Source organism: Halyomorpha halys, unplaced genomic scaffold (assembly GCF_000696795.3).
Source record: "Halyomorpha halys isolate HHAL.00 unplaced genomic scaffold, Hhal_1.1 Scaffold186.1, whole genome shotgun sequence".
NCBI classification, from domain to species: domain Eukaryota; kingdom Metazoa; phylum Arthropoda; class Insecta; order Hemiptera; family Pentatomidae; genus Halyomorpha; species Halyomorpha halys.
This window is the reverse complement of record NW_027116002.1, coordinates 1,238,627-1,258,743: the sequence shown is the minus strand read 5'-3', so window position 1 is coordinate 1,258,743 and position 20,117 is coordinate 1,238,627. Positions and strand designations below refer to the sequence as shown.

Below are 20,117 nucleotides of genomic sequence, written 5' to 3'. Positions count from 1 at the left end.
ATAATTTGCAATTATTGATTTTTATTTTAAAAATATAATTTCCTCAGGTAAACAATGTTCAATTGACTTTGTTTATTTTTGAAATATTTTTGTAGTGATATAGACTAAGTATTAAGCATGAAGCAGGCTAAAGGAACTTAATAAGACTTTTTTTCTATGAAATTTGTTTTGTTATATAAAAAAATATAATATGCTATAAATCTTCTGATGACTAGAAAATGAAGTTCTCTGGATCGTAATTATTACTTAATATGTAAAATAATTCCTGATATTGTTAAATGTTTGATTGTTTTTATTTATGTATATATACCTTCATAATAATTCGTCCTAGATATGTATAATAATTAAATAACTTGTAAATATGTTAAATAGAATGCAAGATTATTTGTATAATTTTGAATATAATTTGAAAACTATTTACTTACTTTTGTATAAAAGTTATTGTTGTATTTATTAACAAACATCTAGTTACCAAAATGTGTCTTATTTACTATTCATCCTTCTTAATAATTTTTTTCTTCACCTATTTATTGTGACATCCAAAATGTCCCACCAAACGATTGGTTTTGTTTTGGAACAAAAGCAACATCAACAGGCATAGTATTCAATTATGTTACAAAAAAATATTATTAAGCATAGGACACTGTAAGGCAACACTGATTAAATATTAGATAGGATGAAATTCAATGAATTGTAACCTACAGCTTACATAAGAAATAATTACAGTTATAAATCTAAGTTTTCTCTTTAAAATGTTAAATGTTTAGTTTATGATTGGAAAAATAAATGCTTTTGGTAGTGGTGGAAATATTGCTGACAATAGAAAATGGTTAAAAATATTAGTGTATTTACAAATATTTTAGTGAATTGGTAAAAAATACTAGATATTAGTATAATATTCTATCCATTAATGGAATCTAATATATAATGTATTAGTTTTTTCTTTGCCTAAAATGGTTAGCATATCTTTCCATTTGGATAAATCTGTTTTGTGCACTCTCTTATTTACCCCTCAATATACTTCAGTTTTGTGGTTATGAACCAAGCAGTTCATCAAAGAAACATGAAATAACACTACATTTGTGTATTTTGCAACTAAAAATATTGAACGATGTTTAGTGATGGTTCAAATGTCAACAATTTTATTTTATTAATCTAACTCGTTACATGTCTCTATTCGGTACTATTTGATTTTACTAGTGTTTTATATATCATCACTAACCATCAGAAATTACCATACTTATTGAACTATAATTTAAATTTAAAGAACTTGAACAGATTTGGTGACAAATAGAACATTTTATGAATGAAGCCCCTAATAGTTAAAAAGTTCTTATTATATATTTAAAAAAAAAATAGTTATATTCACAATTCAATAGCTAATAACAATCAATATATCAATAGTCCTATTTAATATTGTCAATCCATACCATTTATTATAATAATTATAAAATGCTGTTATTGGCCAATCTGAGAAATTTTGAATTTTTAAAGAAGTTGATAAATTACCAAAATTTTATTAATAGTCCCCTTGCCAGCAGAATACCTCTGCTTTCATCCATCCAACTTCCAACTATATCTTACCCTGACTCTTCATAAATTCTAGACAAGAATGACTAAATGCTTATGTAGAATGATAAGAATCCTAATTTTTAATGCATTCAAGGGTAAACAGTTCTTTTTAAATGGGGCAAAATTAGTTTGATAGTGGAAAACATTTCAACAGCATTCTCTTAACTTACTGAAACTGCAACAGTTTCAATCAAAATTACTAAGACTGATCAGTAGCGCTCCCCCCTACATCAGTAACAAGAACTTACACAAAGACTTACGAACTCCCTACGTACAAACAACCATTAAATCATTATATAAACAGTTTCATGACGCACTTCCAACACACACTAACCCTCTAATTCAAGGACTATCAACACTAGACTTACCAGATACGAGACAACGTTTACGAAGGAGCTGGAATAGGGACCTCTTAAATTGATTTTTAAATTTCAATTTTAATGGAGAGGCATCATTGGATGACCTTAACCTTCATGACATTTTTTTATTTTTTATTGTATTATTTTTTTTTCTTTCTCTACATCTCATTCGCTGGTTGTAAAAATACTTTACTACTAAATAAAGTAAAAAAAAAAAAAAAGCATTCTCTTAGTAAATAGACTAGTCTCAACAATGTATTTTTAAGTATATTTTCCACTAAAAAAATTGTAACATACCAGTTCTGATACAATACTCCAAAATGGCGAATGGGCTATATTCTTTTCACGATGTGGTTTTTTAAACCACTGTTGTGGATTTAACCTATGTCATTATTAGTACATTAAATTAATATCCAGGAATTTAATGCTGAAAAATGGATTCAGTAGTAGAAAGAAAAAGTGGTAACTACGGGAACTCACACACTATTTTTAAAGTTATCATGGTTACTAAGCACCATAGCCTGTAACTTTGCTAATACTTGTGCTATTTATTGGTTTTTGTAATGTCTGATGGAGACTTTAATTATCTTTTGAATAGCAGGTATAATGTTCCAAGAGATGTAAAGTTTGCGAGTCATTCGAAATACAAATACTTTTAAGTAAATATTTGTTTAGCCACTTAGAAGAGCTATTTCTTCTGAACCAGTCTTATAGTAAATCTACATCCATAGAAGAACCATCTTTCAAAATTTTAGTTCATAGGACTTCCCATGGTAAGTAACATCTGAATAACATCTACAGCTCCTCAGAACAATCTCTTAATGTATTCAAGTTTTTTCTTATGTTTTCTATTGGAAAAAAAACCTTTGGCCAACTTTGTGCCAAAAGACAAGCACACCTGGATAAGGGAATTAGGAATTCTCGATATGGATTATTAGAAATTTTTATATTATCATGCTATTTTACACCATTGAATAGAAAAAAAATCTAAGCAAGGTATGATAAGCTGATAAGTATAAACATAAAGTGGATAAAAGAGATCATTTTTATGGAAGCAAAGTATTTATAAAATATTTATTCAACTAATTAAGATGTTACATAATTATCTGAATAACAATTTATTATTTACAATTATTTATAATCTAAAGAAATATTTGTCTCAAGTGGTGCTTATTTTCTGTATGACAATCAAATAAACTGTACAAATAACAATTCATTTACTGAAAGAATGAGATTTATACAAAAACATACAGCAACTGCTTAGAGCTTCACAAATATATATATATTTATTTATATACACACACATTTGAACAAATGATAGAGAACATAAGATTTTTTTTATACTAAATTATATTTAAGATCTATATATTTTTCTAACACATCAGGTAACTAAAAGTTTTATTAATATAACAACATTTAACATATCGAATATAAACATAATAATTAAATCATTAGTAATGGATCCATTTCTTGCTAAACACAACACTATATAAAAACAATTTTATTGAAGGTTAACTTCTACTATAAATGTGCTTTAGAAAAGTGATATTATTAATGACTTTTAGTCATATTTTTTATACATATAAAATTTTTACAATTTTAATGACAAATTATAAAATGCAAACAAAAAAGTCGTAAGCCTTATTAGAAATTAACAGCCATATTAGAAAGAAAACAATAATGTTGTTGATGACTTAAGATAAAATAAATTGGTATAAGAGTGTGTCCAACAAACAGATATTACTCATTTTGATTTAACTTCAAATGCTGAAACAAATCAAGTAAGTCCATTATAAAATAGTTAATATTATTAATTTAGAATTTAAAAAAAAAATTACTCATTAGTTTAATTGAACATAACATAATTGAGGGGCGTATTAAAGCCTTATGTTTTTCAACAAGGTTATCACTTTATTCATGAAAACAAACTTTAACAAATTATTTCAACAATATAGTATTAGGCCTTAAACACCTTGAGCACATAACAATTCATCGATGAAAATTCCTTCATTGTGATGTTCAATAACACTCATCCATATCGGACATACACTACCAGACGGCATCAGAAATGGCCACCCATATTTAAAAAGGGTGCTTTTTAAACTTACATTTATAATTTAATTTCTTACAATATAAAAACTAACAAATGCAAACTTTTTTTTAGGAACATGGATAACACGGATTTTTTTTGGTTTCCAAATTTAAGTAGTGCATACTTTTTCAATGCAGAGACAGCCACACTTCATTTTTACTAATAATTACATTATTGGCCATTTTGAAAACATATCTACACTGATCATTATATCAATACCAAATAGGAAAAATAATAAATGATATAACAAACATCATTATTAACATTTCATACCATCAACATCTTATGATTGTGTTGGTTAAGATTCAACGAATAATAACGCCATAAGAATATCAATTAAATTAATTAATTAGGTCATTAAAATCGAGTATTATCATTCTAAATCATATAACTAGAATAACCCACATTAATAAAATGTTAAAAAACACCTCATTGGAGGACTTTTTTTATCATCAGAGATAATGGACTCATTTTTGAATGAATAGTAATGAGACAAAAATACTTTTGATTTATATCTTATTTTACAAAAGAATAGCTATAAATATGAGGTATATCAATGTTCCAATTTGATGTAATATGATGTATAATTTAAATCATAAGAGGATTGATAAATAGAATTTCCATTTGAAACCCTAACATTACTATTTTCCCATTTTTTAAAAATAATATCAATCACATACAATGTTCTTAAGATTAAAATTCATGAGGAGGTATAACAATAAAGTTAAACTAACTTAAAGTATAAAATTAATTTATAAAATTTTCTTCCTAAAAACTAAGATATGTTCAATTAGGTAAGGCAAAAGTTCAGGGATGAGCAATACCCACTAACTCCTTTTTTCAAGGAAACAGCATTGAAAACTCCAAATAGTTCACATTAAAAAACAAAAATAAATAATACCAAAATATTTTTACAATTAATTGCATGATTATTAAATTAATGTTCTGAAGCCCAGAACAAAATTTACACAAAGAATGAATATCAATAGACTAATGACTTTTAAAAAAAAAAGGGTCGATCTATAACAAATAAACCAATTAAAACGTTTAGACAAAATTTATTTTTTTTGCACATTTGCAATTTGGTCAGAGAGTAGAAAAAGGGTATTTATAAATTTTTTAGATATTTACTTCTTTGTTTGAAATGTCAGCCTATTTTGGATTTTAAAGAAGATTTCATTAAACTCGATAGCATTTTGCTTTTTAAATATATTCAGTTCAAACCAAAACCATGTTAACCATCAATAAAATATACAATTTTTTTTGTCCAGTACATCCATTCAATGGTAAATCAACCAAAAAATAAATAAGTGTTAACCTTTTTAAAATAAATACCTTCTCTTTTAAAATTAAAAATGTTGAAAAGATAAAACTAAGACTCAAATAAGAAAAAAGTTCTCAAAACTCAACTTCAAATTCTTTAATAAGTTAAAAATAATTTCTTACTATTCCTTGTGTGTAATTTAGATTTTTATTACAAGAAAGGTAATGCCTAGATTATGGCCAATGATAGATTTTTAAAGGAAATCTCTAGAAATATTTAAGATAAAATACCTGATTTTAGAAAAGCAAACAATAATTTAAGACCCATTAAAAAAAAATACATATACCCATTAAAAAACTTGCGGCAACTTTACGCCTTTAAAGGGAATAAGTGCTATAAACGCTATTGACAGTAAAGAGTTTAATGTGCACCACTGTAAAACGAAAAATAGATTTACACAAAATGGCTGCTCAAACAAAATTCAATATTACAAAATGTAGAACATGTATTTGTATATTAAAATGGCTACGTTATTATGACAAGGGGAGATTACAAGAGAATTATAACTTGTGTGTTATGTTGTATTGTACAGAATATAATAAAATAATTAATTTAGGTTTGTTCATATAGGCTCTTATAACACTATTAGACTTGGCGGGATTGTTAGGGGAACACAGTCTCTCAAGGGGAAAAGTTCACTTCACACTGGTTCCAAATTGAATAGGATTATAAAACAAATTAATAGCGAGGAGGGCAATGGGTCTTGGTTACTAATGGGTTAACAAGTGCAGCCTACATACCAACTTGCGATCAAAGCTAATTGCCTTCATTATCTATTCACTTAATTTCATTTTTTTTTTTTTTTTTGTGATCTGAATAATCATGTTTAATGTTTTTGTTAAACACAAAAGTAACAAGTTGTGCCAAAAAATAACTTCTTAGACTGAGAGGTGGGTTCACTGTAGGCATTTAGTGGAATAAATCCGAAACTACTAGTAGGATACTACCGAAACTGGATGAAAATACTTTTATTCCACAAACTGAATTTTTTCACGATTCTCAAAACTAGGGTAAGCAACCTTTCACTACAATGCCTTATGCTTAACTAGATAAACCAAGGGGGAGAGTAAAACTAGGCACTAAGACCTGTTTCATCCTTGCACTCTCATACTTTAAATAAGTGTTTGAACTAGCGATAATATTAATAAGGATTCAGGGTAAACTTCCCTTTGAACTTTATTCACTTCTTTTTAACACAGAATTTACACAAGTCTAAATTACCATTTTCAAAAATTTCCATGTTTTTGCTAGGTTAAACCCATTTTCAAAGTTAATACACTTATTTACACCACATACAAAAATAGCTGAAAGTTCATAAATTTCCAAGAGATAGTTATATTCAAGAGCTTTTCAACTTTTAGCTGTCCGAAAAGGCCAAGCAACATTAAAAAAAATCAATTTCAAAGCTGTAACACATTAATACATTTTTGTCTCTAAGAAATAAGCTGATTCCTCACAAATTCACATCCAAAGACAAGAAATCTGCATAAAAAAATATTTTTACAATATTTATCTGACTTTGTTTAACGCTTACAAGTGGATTTTTATATCCCAAATTCTTAAGTGAAACTGATAGAGTGAAAATTTACTGAAGTTAGCTTATATTACTCATTTCTCTGCTATATAATTATCCACAGCAGCTCAATGGAGTTTCTTTTTATACACCTAAAAACAAAATACCACATCTGCGGGAGATTTTTTATTAAAGTTTATTGGTGGTGGGTGTTTTTTTTTTTTAGTTAGGCTAGATTATGATTAAAATAAGGTAAGATTAATGAATTACAATAAATGTAATGAGAAAAAACATAAACATAGAAAAAGTAACAATAGTTCCTTTGTTGCGGTTTTCTTTTAAGTTTATTATTATTTTTCAATAAGGCTAGTTTAGGATTTAAAATAAAATTAGAACTAGACTGAATAGTAAAAAATCCCGTTATTCCCCTGGTTTATGATGCAACAGACTGGTGTTTACTAATAAGTATACTTAAGCGAAATGATACTGGATGTTTTTACAAAAACTTCACAGAACTAAATAAATTTATTTTTAGAATGCATAATTCCGGATATTTTGTCTAGAAACACTCCTTTATGAATATCTCAGACAGATGATTCAATGCTGTCAGAAAATCTCAAAATGAGGAAGTGATTTGCCAAACCCTTAAACCATCTATATTGGATAACTGGATTATGATTGGACTAGTTTTGAAAATACCAAAATTAACAAAGAGAAGGGGTCTTCATACATTTAAAAAAGATACTATATGGAAGTAGATTTACATTACAAAATCACCAACACCTAACACTCTGAACATCAGAGAATTACTAAATGTACGTATTGAACTCTAAACACTGTCTGGTGGCCAGGTTAAAAAAATTCAGTTGAAGTTTGTGAACCTTTACTCTCGAAGGCCATGGGATAAAGTTACACTTGAAGTATTAAAATATGGAAAAGACATTATTTGGTTATGCAAGGTAACTTAAACAAATTCATCCAATTACAGAATCATTATTGGGATTAGAGTTAAGGAACTAAATAGGCTTAACATTGAGATGAAAGGCTGCAGGATATGTTTGTATAACTGTTAAGGTCCTTACTAAGATGAGGGGAGATTACAACCTATTGTATTATGTTTTACTGTATGCAATAAACAACTGACTGGCTTAGGGCAAGAACGTGACAAGCCACAATTCTGAAGACAATTTGACAAAATGCTCCTTTGTTTCTCGCTCATCTTTCAACTATTTATTGTGTTAGTTTGTCTAACACCATGATTCCAACATATTTACCTATAATATGGAATATGAACTATATAATAAATAAGAATTGTAGAATTTTATGAAACTGCTCTGCTGAATTTTACACCTTGAGGCTTGTCGTATTCTTGTACCAAGCCTTTCAATTAATTTAAGAGTATTGTTCATTTATGTTTTTAACAGAAGTATGAGAAACCGGTCAGCTGATATTAATCAAACAATAACAAACGATTTTGTTGAATATTTTTCTCACGGTTAAGTAAAAAAATAAATAAGAAAATAAAGTGGAATTGGACAAAAATCAGAAAAACTAAATAATTATATCAAATAGAATTATATAAAACTTTAATTTAGGTATTATTTATTAATAATTCAGTGTTCCATGTTTCATTTTATTTGTTTGCATGTATTAGTTAAAAAGCAACAGCCAAGCAATAATCGTAAAACATGATATTTTTTTACTATTAACTGTTACAATAAGTATACATTATTAATATAATTACTTTCACAATTTAAAAATAAATAAATGCAACCAATATTATTTAGATTATTATCGAAATTTCAACTTTCAACAGTCTTTATGTTAAGAAAGTAAGAATCTTATGCAAAGATTTAAAAACAAATAACTTTATCAACTAATAAAAATCTGTCATTAATAAAATATGTTTTAACTCTACATGAACCCCTGTACACTAAACTTTTGTAAATAAAAAAAATTTTCAAATTATTTTTTAGAAATCTTTGAGATTTATCAGAAAAATACTTTGATTATATAGAATTAAATGTCTCTATATATATCAAATTTTTTGGTATAAAGGCATTAGAAGCTATTCTGCCCAAAAATAAAAAATATTGCTAAGTATTGATTTTTATGTCATGTATAAACATTATTTGTACATGTTTTTATGAAATATCCATGTACAAATTTATGTAAAAAATTTGAATAAAATTTAAATATAACAAATTTAATTCAAGAAACTTTAAAGTTCAATAAACAGGAGTTTAACTTGAGTTAAAACCCAATGAATTAGAATAATAAAAATCAATCCATCGGTTAAATATCAATTCCATAATTTATTTTAAATAAATTAAATTTTATGATTTTTTTTATTTTCACAAAATTTGCTTGTCTTTCCTTTCAAGTTCTCAAAATAAAATAAATTTATTAATGATATGCAAAATACTATCTGCATAAACAGACCTGGGCAGAATTTAAGTCAAACAATTATTAATGGCACAATTAATTATTTTACTTTCATTCATTATTAAATAATTTGAGTTTGTAGTTTACAAATAGAAATAATAATGGCAAATAAAAAGTATACATATACTTATAATTGAAAAAACAAGTTATGGTAAACACATAGTTAGCTTATCAAAACTAATGAACTATTTGTCTCAACTTAGGCCTAGGCTCCTTTACTAGATAAATAATTTTTCTGGTTTTGTAACAGAAAATCAAAACATATGTAATAATAAAAATCAAAAACAGTTTTAAATAGTTCAAGATGCTATAAAACATAAATTTAAGCAATGCTAAAAAGAAATAAGACCACGGAATTATTTTATAATAAACTTAAAAGATATAATTACCATCATTTGAATCCTTAAGAAAAACAGCTTAAGGAAACAAAGAATAAATAGCAGTGATGTACATTGTGTTCACAATACATTCGGTCTGTTCAATTTAGTAAAACCACAACTAATCTAAGAGTCAAAGCCTAAACTACTCATTATTTGGAAAAATAAAAAATAAAATAAAAGAAGATATATAATAAAAACCCGCCTTGACAACTCTCCCAAGATGGATTTCTGCCTTCTATGAACCAGCAATTCCAATTATTTAATACATAATTATTTTTCTTTATACACATAAAATCAACATGAAAAGCCCTGTTTCCGAAACAAGTCCAACTTGCATAAAACCATACTAATCAGGTCTATAAATTGGTATCTTAGGAATAAACTCTATGAGCAACACCTGAAACATAATGAAAAACAAAAGTTATTACATTCCTAAGGAACAAAAGTAAATAAATAATTTAAATCATAAAGGATATCATTAACCATAATTTTAATGAACTGAAGCAATCAATAACAATAGAGTAGACAAAAAAACAATAGGTGCTGATTTCATATTACGATATATTTTTCCCTAAATATTTAATTTTTATCCTAAATATAGAATTTTTTTCCTTTTGATTGGATTGGTGATGTTTAAATATGATAGTTTATTTACTTTTTAGAAATATTTCGACCCTTATTAAGGACCAACATCAGGGCTACAAAGAAAGATTTCAATACGTGATATGGGAGTTTATTGATAAAAAATTACCTTTTAATTTGATATACTAAAACAAGTGAGATAAAGGAATGAAAAAAAAGAACTCTTATTTTGCAGAAATAATTACTGAAATGTTTTATGTAATAAAAAAAATATATACTACAATCATGAATGGTATTTAATACCAATTTAAAGCTTTTTGCACATTGAATTTAATCCCATGAAAAGATTTGAGCATATAGTTCAGGGAAAAATTCATATGATAAAGTAAGCAAAAAAATGAAGTTGTGTAAGATACTTTATAATCATAGATTAGTCACAAATCATAAATGGAGTCTGTTTAGACAGCAGAAACAGAAATCTATATTTACAGATATAGATAATTTTTAGATCATGTTTTCAGTTAAATCTCTTATTCATTTTTACTTTTTACACAATAAGTTACATAAAATTACTTACATATTCCATCATTGAGGATGAATCACAACGCTGCTTTGCTAATCTCCAATGCAGACCAAGCTTATGATACAGATGACTATTTTCCCATTCCAATAACTTATCAATAGAATGCTGCGTCTATAATCAATTTTAAGCATGTAAGATAGCATAAATATGAAAATTTTTTTGTGATAGGTCTCCAATGTTTTTTTTTTTTTTACAACTGTTTTTATAGACAAAGATTACAATCATTCATAGTTAAGGTAATAATGAATTGAAATAAAATAGGCAATTCATACAATAAAAGTTCCCTCTTAAAATTGAAAATCTATAATAATTTAGAGAGGCCTGTCAAAGATTAACATTTAATAAATTAATATAGGTAAAAAAAAATTCATTAGATGATATATAAATAAAAAACATTATATCACTCAAGACCTTCCTTCTAAAACAAATTCTACAGAACTTGAACCGACAAGATCTCACATAATAACCACACTATAAACATAAGTACCAAGATTGGTAAACGAAAGGTTGCTCCACTCCGATAGGTCAGAGGAAGAGTGCTGCCGAGATGTGTAGGTCTGGCTCATCAATGGTCCAAATATCCAACAGTCATATTGTATTAGGCGATCCGACAAAATGAACGCAGACAGGGCTGGTTACACACGTTCCTTGGGTTCAGGGATTGGCCACTAATTACTTAATTGGAACTTATATTAAAATCGAAACACAGAAGTTGTCTGGTTCCGAACTGTTATGACGAGTACACTCAAAAAATGTCAAATAAAATAATATCAAGCAAACGCAGACAGGGCTGCTAATGACGCTACCAGGGACACTAATTAGTCGGAACTGCCATAAAAAAACTAATATGGTCGGTCCGTTGCTAGGGTGACGTCTTAGCAACAATCATCAGTCCCTAGCAACTGTCTCTATTACTCATTATTACAAACAAATATAATCACAAATTTTTTTCTTTTCAAATAACTAACTCTAAATAAAACAATACAAATAAAAATATATGTAACTAAATTAAACACTGATAAAACTCAAATACTATTTATAATTATTTACAAGGTAATTATATTATGGGATTAACAAAATGATTTTACGTTTTACAATATATCTTTTTAATTTTTAATTTACTTTGTTCATTTATCTTTCGATCATCTAAGTGTTTGTATCATTTTTTAGCCCCGAAGGAGCCCATGGATGAGGAGGATGAATCATTCGCTCATAATAAATATTTTCACAACCATTTGAGTATTCCTTTAACCGCACCCAGTCCATCTTCCTTTTACTATTATTTTTTATTTATGTGATGTTAAATTCAAATTAACAACCTAATTCAGCTACATTTTTCTTATTTATTTTATTTTATTTTTTTTTTATATGAACTTCATGACATATCAAAACATTAATGCACATATAACTGAAAAGTTTTTTTTATCATAAGTCAATATACCCACTTTTGGAAGTTAATTATTATGGCAGCATCTCATAAAGATAAGTTAAACTTGTTTTGAAAATGCTAATTTTAACAACTATTTGACAGAGAAAAATTGAAATTGTGAAATAATAATTTAATTTGTCAAAAAAAAAAATTATGTTTCAGAAGTGGATAAGAAACTCCTTAACAATTTAATATAATAATATTTAAAATAAAATTAAAATCATTTTCAATTTCTTTATAATCAACAAATAACTTTTTTGTTAAAAAAAAAAATTCGGAGATATTTTAAAGTTAAGCTGGATAAACCAGTAAAAGACGAGGAAGTCATAAAACTAATAAAAGCATAAAGTATTTTAAAACTAATTTTCAAAGTTGGATATGAATCTATCCATTATTTATTTTTTAAAGAACTTATCAATTTTTTTACTATGCAAAATCTACCAAACAACTAGCATGACATCACTTCTTGCACTTGATCCCGCCTTAGTCTTAAACCTGTCACCTAGTTTCATTAATATTTCTGTTCATTAATTAATATTTGAAATAATGGTTTACTTTGTAGAAGCCAATTCATCATTGGTCATTTGTTACTCATCTAATAGCTTGGGGATAAGAAATGACATCTGTTGAAGTTGATAAACTCAGCCCTGAATATCGAGTTTATAGTAGACCTGAGCAAAAATAATTTGAAATAAAGTAAAATATAGTATTAAATAACCTAAGCAACTTAATTTTGAAATAATTTATTTTGCAATCTTACTCTAATATTATTTGTTATATGATTATTTCACTGAACTATGTTATTTTATGATTGATGGAATAATTATTTCTAAACTGATTATTAAATCAAAGAACTATATTAACTTTTTCCGAATTTATAGTTTAGACAATTATATAAGACAGTCAAGAGTAAATATAATGACAGCAACTGTTATACAATTTACACCATAACAGTTTCTGTTGCAGCAGTAAAATGCCACCATATAAAGGGATTTTGACGTAATAACTTCAGTGCTGCTACATATACTGTCAACTATCATGCAAGACCTAGGATACTGACACAACAGCAAATACTGTCACAAAAGCAACTATTATACAGTATCCACCAATTTAGGGACTATGACAGTAGCTACTGGGGTAGTTAAATGTTACCCTTGAAACAGGTTTTAATACGACATTAATCTCATAAATGGTACATTTACAATCAATGAACTATCATGCCAAAACTAGGGTGGCACAACAGTAAATACTATCATGACAGCAATTGTCATACATTTTTTTCATTTAGCTCTCAGGCAAAAAAGTAAAATGTTATAATTTTTAAATGCCAATATGGAGTTAATAAAATTAAATTATGGAGAATTATTTATTTAGTTATCAAAATATAAAAATTAAACAAGTATGTCAGTCAATTTAAATAGAACTTGAAACTGTTTGAAAATTGAACGTTTAAGGAGACCTAATACATTGCTGGTGCTGGAACCTTTAGAACTAATGTGCTTAATTTAAATTCTAAAACATTCTGACTCCCCATTCTCACCAATATCAATAGAACACAGTCAGGTGACAACTTCTGAGAGTATCAAAATGGATAGCACAAAAAAAACAAACAGTTTAATGATGTCTATAGAACCCCATTCAGTAAGCAAGCACACTCCATTACATAATAAACAATAAATACAGTTAATTACCATTACCAATGTTAATACAATATGAAAATTAATTATACATAATGTAAAATTATTATACACTAATAAAAACTTACCCTTTTACTAAGACAAATTACTGGCCAAAGTGAGCATCCAAGTGTGCAACAACAACAAACGCAACCACAAAACAACCACTTTACGTTCACTGGAATAGTTTTTTTAAGAACATTATTCACTCTTGAGACAGTGGCTTTATACTCCTCTGGTGCAACACGTGACACTAGACCATTGGGAAATTCGGTATCAAATCTATTACTCAAACCAAACCTACAAGAAATTTGAATAGATGAGAAACATATAAATTAAACAATATAATAACTGTATCATTATCTCGTAAAAATTTAATTTAAACATAATCACTCATAAAATTGTACTTTCTTATATTTATATATTTAAACTAAATTTACTTCACATTACGAATATATTCAATTAATATCCGCAGGTTTTATTACTGTAAATAAAATGCAATAACTTCTGAACTAATATAAACACATAGCACATCTGACTGACTGATTGACAGCTGAATGTCACCTTTTGAATGTAAAGTCAATTCAGATGTACAAACTTACATAGGTATTAGATGACAATTATGAAAGCCACATGTAAAAACTTACACAGTCATGTTACCAGTCCCTCTAACAACTACAGGATCTGCCACTAACGAAACAATATTGTCATCAACGACATTTTCATCTGTCTCCTCTTCTTCTTCATAAATCGCGTCAAAATCAGCCATTTGTTAGGCTGTCATCAAAACATGAATCAGATTACACTGAGATACTCATCACAATTAAAAGGTAATAAACAAAGCGAGTGGAAGGATTTCAGAACAGTCAAGAGAACAGTGAAAGTAGTCACTTAATTCATAACAAAAGGAAAAAGTAAAGGAAACATGAACAAACGTAAATTCAATGTGTCTCAGAAAAAAACACATAACTAAATTAAAATTAAAAATAATGGAATAAATCCAGCCAATCAGACATATTCACACTTTAATCAAAATTTATAGAAACCTTCAGAAGGCAGTAAAATTGATCTCAAGTGTAGCCTTCAAGGAAATTAGAGCTATCAGCTGTTGTTGAAGATCCAGGTTATGATTGTTGGCTTTGATTACTAATTTGTTATTGGGTATTCCCTTAGTCAGAAAAGTATATTGTTTTTTGGAATGTGATCTCCCACTTATCGTCACCCGGTAATTCAGACACATATTCTTATTTGACATCATTTTACCAATCATCATCCGAAAATGAATGGTATAAAAATGCAAGAAGAAATGAATAACATTCCATTAGCTGATGATGACCCACAAGGTAGTTAAAGGCATTATTGTTTTTTTTTTAAATTATTTCAGTTCCTAATCGTGTTTTTTAGTTATTTTTGTATTTCTTTTTTAGGTAACTTCATTTAATCTTTCACTTAATTTAGGTGATTTTTTAAAGTTACAATTAAAAGATAGAAAGTTATCAATTTCAGTTATTTGATTTCGTTCAAGTAGGCTCATAAATTAAAGTAGGTTTTGTTGAAGTTGACAGTATAGTTAATATATATTTCAATTAGTTAATTTTTACCAAAAAATTTTTTAAAGATTTTTTTGTAAAACCAAATTTTCTTTTAGATTCAACCATATGGATATGTCTTAAACTTTAATTTCTTTTGATACATTTAATATCTCTGTTTTAGGTATATTTAGTATTTTAATTATAAATTATATTATTATTGTTATTTGATTTATATAATAGAATTATTAGCTCCCTAAGAGTAGCCATTAGACTTTAAAATGTTCCTTAACTTCTATTTTGATTAGTTCTTATAATTCAAACCCTGTAGTCACTTCACAGCACTTTTTCTTTATGATTTGGAAAAAAACAATGGTTTAACATCATGAATTAAAACGTACAACGAATTTACTACTAATAGAAGTAATTTTATTTGAAAATCATCTTAAATGTTAGTTTTTAATTTATTATGCAGTTCAGTTAAGATTCAAAAGTGTATTACTCGTGTTTTCCGTTTTACAACTTTAAACTTATTGAATATCACTTTTTGTTTTGGAAAATAAAATTTTTAAAATTAGCTGTGAAAAGATTAGTTTCGTTCAAACTGGCTCTTAAAAGAATCATAATTATTAGGGCTCTCTGTCATATAACCTCAAAATAACATCCAGGTAAGAGTTATGGTAGAGATAATGTACTCAGCTACTCAGTAATTAAACTTTCTACTTGTGATATTTACATGTTAGAGAAACTAATGATACTAAATACTTTCACAGGAGGGTATGAAAAAAAAAAATGATACTAAAAATTTGTGCTATTTGAAAGTACCTTGATTAAACATTTTTTACTACATCAATAATTCTGAGCAACTACCTTTGTTTCTGTGCTGTGTTTATTTACAAGTCTTGTAAATTAGATTGCATATTTTCAGTTTTATTTATTACTTTAATTAAATAAGGGGATGTTAATAGTTTTCAAGAATGTAAAATTTTAAAAATATAAGTATTTATAGGGTATATATAATTCCTAATTGATTGTGAAATCATATTAAAAAGTTTTGAACCTTCTTTTAGAAATGAGACACACCACTATTAAGACCATCAATTTAATCTTTAATGATAATTTTAGTTATCATCAATGAAGAAGGAGATGTGACAGAAATGTCTCAGGCCTCTGATCCTATGGTACATGGACGAAGTATGGACTCAATTCCATCTACGTTTACAAATGGAAGTAGCAGTCCAGGACCAAACAGTAAGCTTTCACTTCTACTATTATTACTTTCCCATTTTTTTTCAAATGATAATATGTATTTCATGCGAGCTATATTAAATTTCTAATCAAGTAAAATTTAATGGAATTTAGTTTTTATCTTGTTATCACTTTTAGCATATTGCAAAATATTGAATAGTAAGTGAATACTTGTTCCCCCTTTTTTTTCTTCTGTTTTGTTTATGAAGAAACATTCTGAATTCTAATTATTTACATTTTCTTACAGGTTTGGATCCAGACATAAGTCCAGATGAACAAGAAGAAAAAGCCAGATTGATTTCTCAAGTACTGGAGTTACAAAATACATTAGATGGTAATATAGCTTTAATTATAAAATCTAAATCAAACTATAATTATATTAACCAGCAGTAATTATTATATTCAATGGTATATAGATTTTAAAACCTCTTCCATTCCTGTTTCTATTTATTTTTACCCTTCCAATTTTAATTTATTGAAAATATACTTATTACAATTTCTTTTTCATTATTACAAAGTTTAAATTTGGTATTGAATTATTTCTATAGAAATTAAAAATAAAAATTAATTTCACCCAATTTATAATTGTCATTTTCATTTTCAATAATAAGTCCTATTGTATGAGTTCGAAACTATTCCATGTAATTCTGATTTTTATTTTTTCATGTCTTCATAGACTTACAATTGATTGCTGACTCATTTTATGGTTACTCAAAATTCTAGTTGCTACTGGTATAGGGCTGCTCCTATGTAGCTATAGCTCAACAAGCCATTTCTCTCTCTAGTACTCTGATAGGTCACTGCAATAATTAGCAAAGATCCACTTTCTTTGTGGAATTGATATGGTAGGTTTGACATTTCCAACAGTGTCGGGCAAAAAGTAATTACAATTACTTACAGATTAGTTACTTTGTAAAGTAGAATTCTATTGTAAATAAAAGGAATTGAAGAATAAAATAATTTTTTCTTTTCATGTTTTGTATTGGTGGTTACTGCTTTTGCCAGTCAATTGAGATTACTGATTACATATTGAAATTATTACTCTCTGCCATTATGTCTCTGCTTAAGTAGCTTTTGTCAAATTTTTGTTTATCGGATTGTTTTCATTTATTAAATAGATTCCAGTCTGTTTAGACTTTTTAAAAGGATTTTAGAGGGACCACAATAAGGAATTAACACTCAATTCTTATTTTTAAAAACTGTCTTTAATAATAAAATAAGTCAGATTCGTTTTTAGTGTTCCCTAAAACCCTGAAATATGAATTTTCATAAAATACAAATTATTTAGTTTTAATTGACTGAAAGAGTTGTACAATTATTTAATGAGGTAAAGAGAAAACAATCTTCCATTTATAACTTTCGCTAATTTTATCTCATTTATCTATAACTACGTTTTGGAGTCATTTTCCCGTCATCAGACATACTGCAATTAACAATAACCAATTTCAATTATGCAACCAACATAACAAATATTCAAAAACCTTAAATACAAATAAACTGTTAACTTTATTATATTATTTACTATAATTTATTTTTGATACATTATCTTTTTTTCCTTATTTAGTCCATCTTATGAAATTCAATAATACATGTTGCTGTCACAATTATGAAGAATTTAAATTACATGTTTAAAATAAGGAGAATCTTTTTTTTTTTTTTTTAATAAAATTTCATTGCTACTACCTTTCTATTAAGATTAAACTGATAGTGTTGATAGCTGATAGATTACCTTCATGTTTATATTTTCTACCTCTATTTATTTCCAAGCTGAAATTTTCATAAGTTCTATATTAAAACACTGTGCTGTAGCGTTTTGCAATCACCTTTGTTGCTCTATTCTGGTTTTTAAATACTAGGAGGTTTCTCCAATAACACAATTTTGACAATTAATCTTATATATAACATCATGTTTTTCTATTTTAATTTATATGAATAACTTACTAAATAAAAATATTATTTAACTTGACATTAAATCTTTATTAATTAGTAAGTATATAGATGATTTATTGTGGGAGTGGCTAGGTTAGTAGTAAGGCATGGTGCTACTAACACCAAGGACCTGGGGAGTTCACTGTAGCCATGAGTCAGCCCTGTGGGTTTGGGGTCCACCCAGCCTCATTATGGGGTACCCTTAGTTGGGTAAAAATCTGTTGGTTGAGCGTGATTCCGACCAAATCGCCTTCTTACACAACCGTTGGTCTAGTGAAAGTACTGCATCCTTAACCCTTTATGAGTTTTAACGGTACAGATTTAATTTTTTTTTTTTGTAATACAACCACCCACACATTACGCTAATATCTGCTATTACACCTTATAATTGATTTGTTACATTCACTGAAATAGTTTTTTCCAATACAGGCTTATTGCCCTAGTCAACAATCTTTAAAAAAAATTTAGTGTTACTCCTAAAATTGTATTTATTATTATTATTAACTTTATCATCTTGAATTTTTAATCTAGTTTAACACAAATATGTGTATGAATTTATTTCAGATTTATCCCAGAGGGTTGATAGTGTCAAAGAAGAAAATTTAAAATTACGTTCCGAGAATCAGGTCCTCGGCCAATATATTCAAAACTTGATGTCAGCGTCAAGTGTTTTTCAGTCAACATCACCCAAGACCAAAAATAAATAATTAAGCTGCACCATGGTCACTACACCATATGAGATATTTAGTGTTTAACAGCCTTCATCAGCACAACCTATAGTGCTATAACACGTCTATTCTTGGTTTTAACATAATCCAGAATTCAGCAGTTGAAAACTGCTTTATTGCCATCATCTCAATTTTCAATATGTAAATTGCTATTAATTTAGAGTAATTTTTGTCTGTAGGTATGTTTGATTCCCACTTTGTGAAGGTTAATATGAATATTGTAAGGAAATATAATTTTTGCAGTTGTCTTGAAATAATTTTCTTTAGCCGAAAAATTTAATGTTAAAAATAATTTATAACATGTGAAATTTAAATTGCCTGCAAGCTTTTGTGATGAACAATATTCAAGCATGTTTACATTATTAAACATCATTATCACCGGGAGCAGTCAGAATACTACGACCAATAAGTGTAAGATATCTTTGTGACACAAAGTAGATTTATCTGCCCCGAGGAGAGTTACTGAAATATTGAAATAAAAAAAATGTATGCTTTTAGGATCACTGGTATTTTTGTTGCGAAAGATAGATTTTTATGAACTAGATTTCTTGCAATTCTAGCTTTTTATTCATCATTGTTATATATTTTATAATTGTGTTTATGTATATTTAAATTTTTTACAAAATTATTTTAAGAATCTTATCTTTACAAAGTTTATTTATACCAAAGAAATTTTATTTCCCATAATTTAAAAATATATTTTTCATTGAATGTGTATGTATTGTTGT

At 27.2% G+C, this 20,117-nt stretch overlaps 2 protein-coding genes across 2 annotated transcripts; one reads left to right on the top strand and one right to left on the bottom strand.

Moving 5' to 3' along the window:
- Positions 1–9,893: 9,893 nt before the first annotated feature.
- LOC106679247 (cysteine-rich hydrophobic domain-containing protein 2) lies at positions 9,894–14,849 on the bottom strand. Its single transcript, XM_014418268.2, has 4 exons — positions 14,603–14,849; positions 14,045–14,255; positions 10,845–10,961; positions 9,894–10,082 (listed from the first exon to the last, which is right to left on the bottom strand). Exons 1-4 carry the CDS (start codon positions 14,722–14,724, stop codon positions 10,032–10,034), a joined length of 501 nt encoding a protein of 166 aa, XP_014273754.1. The 5' UTR covers positions 14,725–14,849; the 3' UTR covers positions 9,894–10,031.
- A 237-nt stretch (positions 14,850–15,086) lies between these two features.
- On the top strand, positions 15,087–19,594 carry LOC106679248 (short coiled-coil protein B). The gene is made up of 4 exons (XM_014418269.3): positions 15,087–15,298; positions 16,610–16,735; positions 16,980–17,066; positions 19,226–19,594. Exons 1-4 carry the CDS (start codon positions 15,235–15,237, stop codon positions 19,366–19,368), a joined length of 420 nt encoding a protein of 139 aa, XP_014273755.1. The 5' UTR covers positions 15,087–15,234; the 3' UTR covers positions 19,369–19,594.
- Positions 19,595–20,117: the final 523 nt, after the last annotated feature.

What these genes read in the sequence shown, in the direction of transcription:
- LOC106679247 (XM_014418268.2), bottom strand. Translation starts at nt 14,724, where the DNA reads ATGGCTGATTTTGACGCGATTTATGAAGAAGAAGAGGAGACAGATGAA. An exon ending in TAATTTGTCTTAGTAAAAGG is followed by an intron (nt 10,962 to 14,044) that starts GTAAGTTTTTAT and finishes AATTGATTATAG; the next exon opens with ACGCAGCATTCTATTGATAA. An exon ending in CATCCTCAATGATGGAATAT is followed by an intron (nt 10,083 to 10,844) that starts GTAAGTAATTTT and finishes ATTATGTTTCAG; the next exon opens with GTGTTGCTCATAGAGTTTAT.
- LOC106679248 (XM_014418269.3), top strand. Translation starts at nt 15,235, where the DNA reads ATGAATGGTATAAAAATGCAAGAAGAAATGAATAACATTCCATTAGCT. An exon ending in AGCTGATGATGACCCACAAG is followed by an intron (nt 15,299 to 16,609) that starts GTAGTTAAAGGC and finishes TGATAATTTTAG; the next exon opens with TTATCATCAATGAAGAAGGA. An exon ending in TAGCAGTCCAGGACCAAACA is followed by an intron (nt 16,736 to 16,979) that starts GTAAGCTTTCAC and finishes ATTTTCTTACAG; the next exon opens with GTTTGGATCCAGACATAAGT.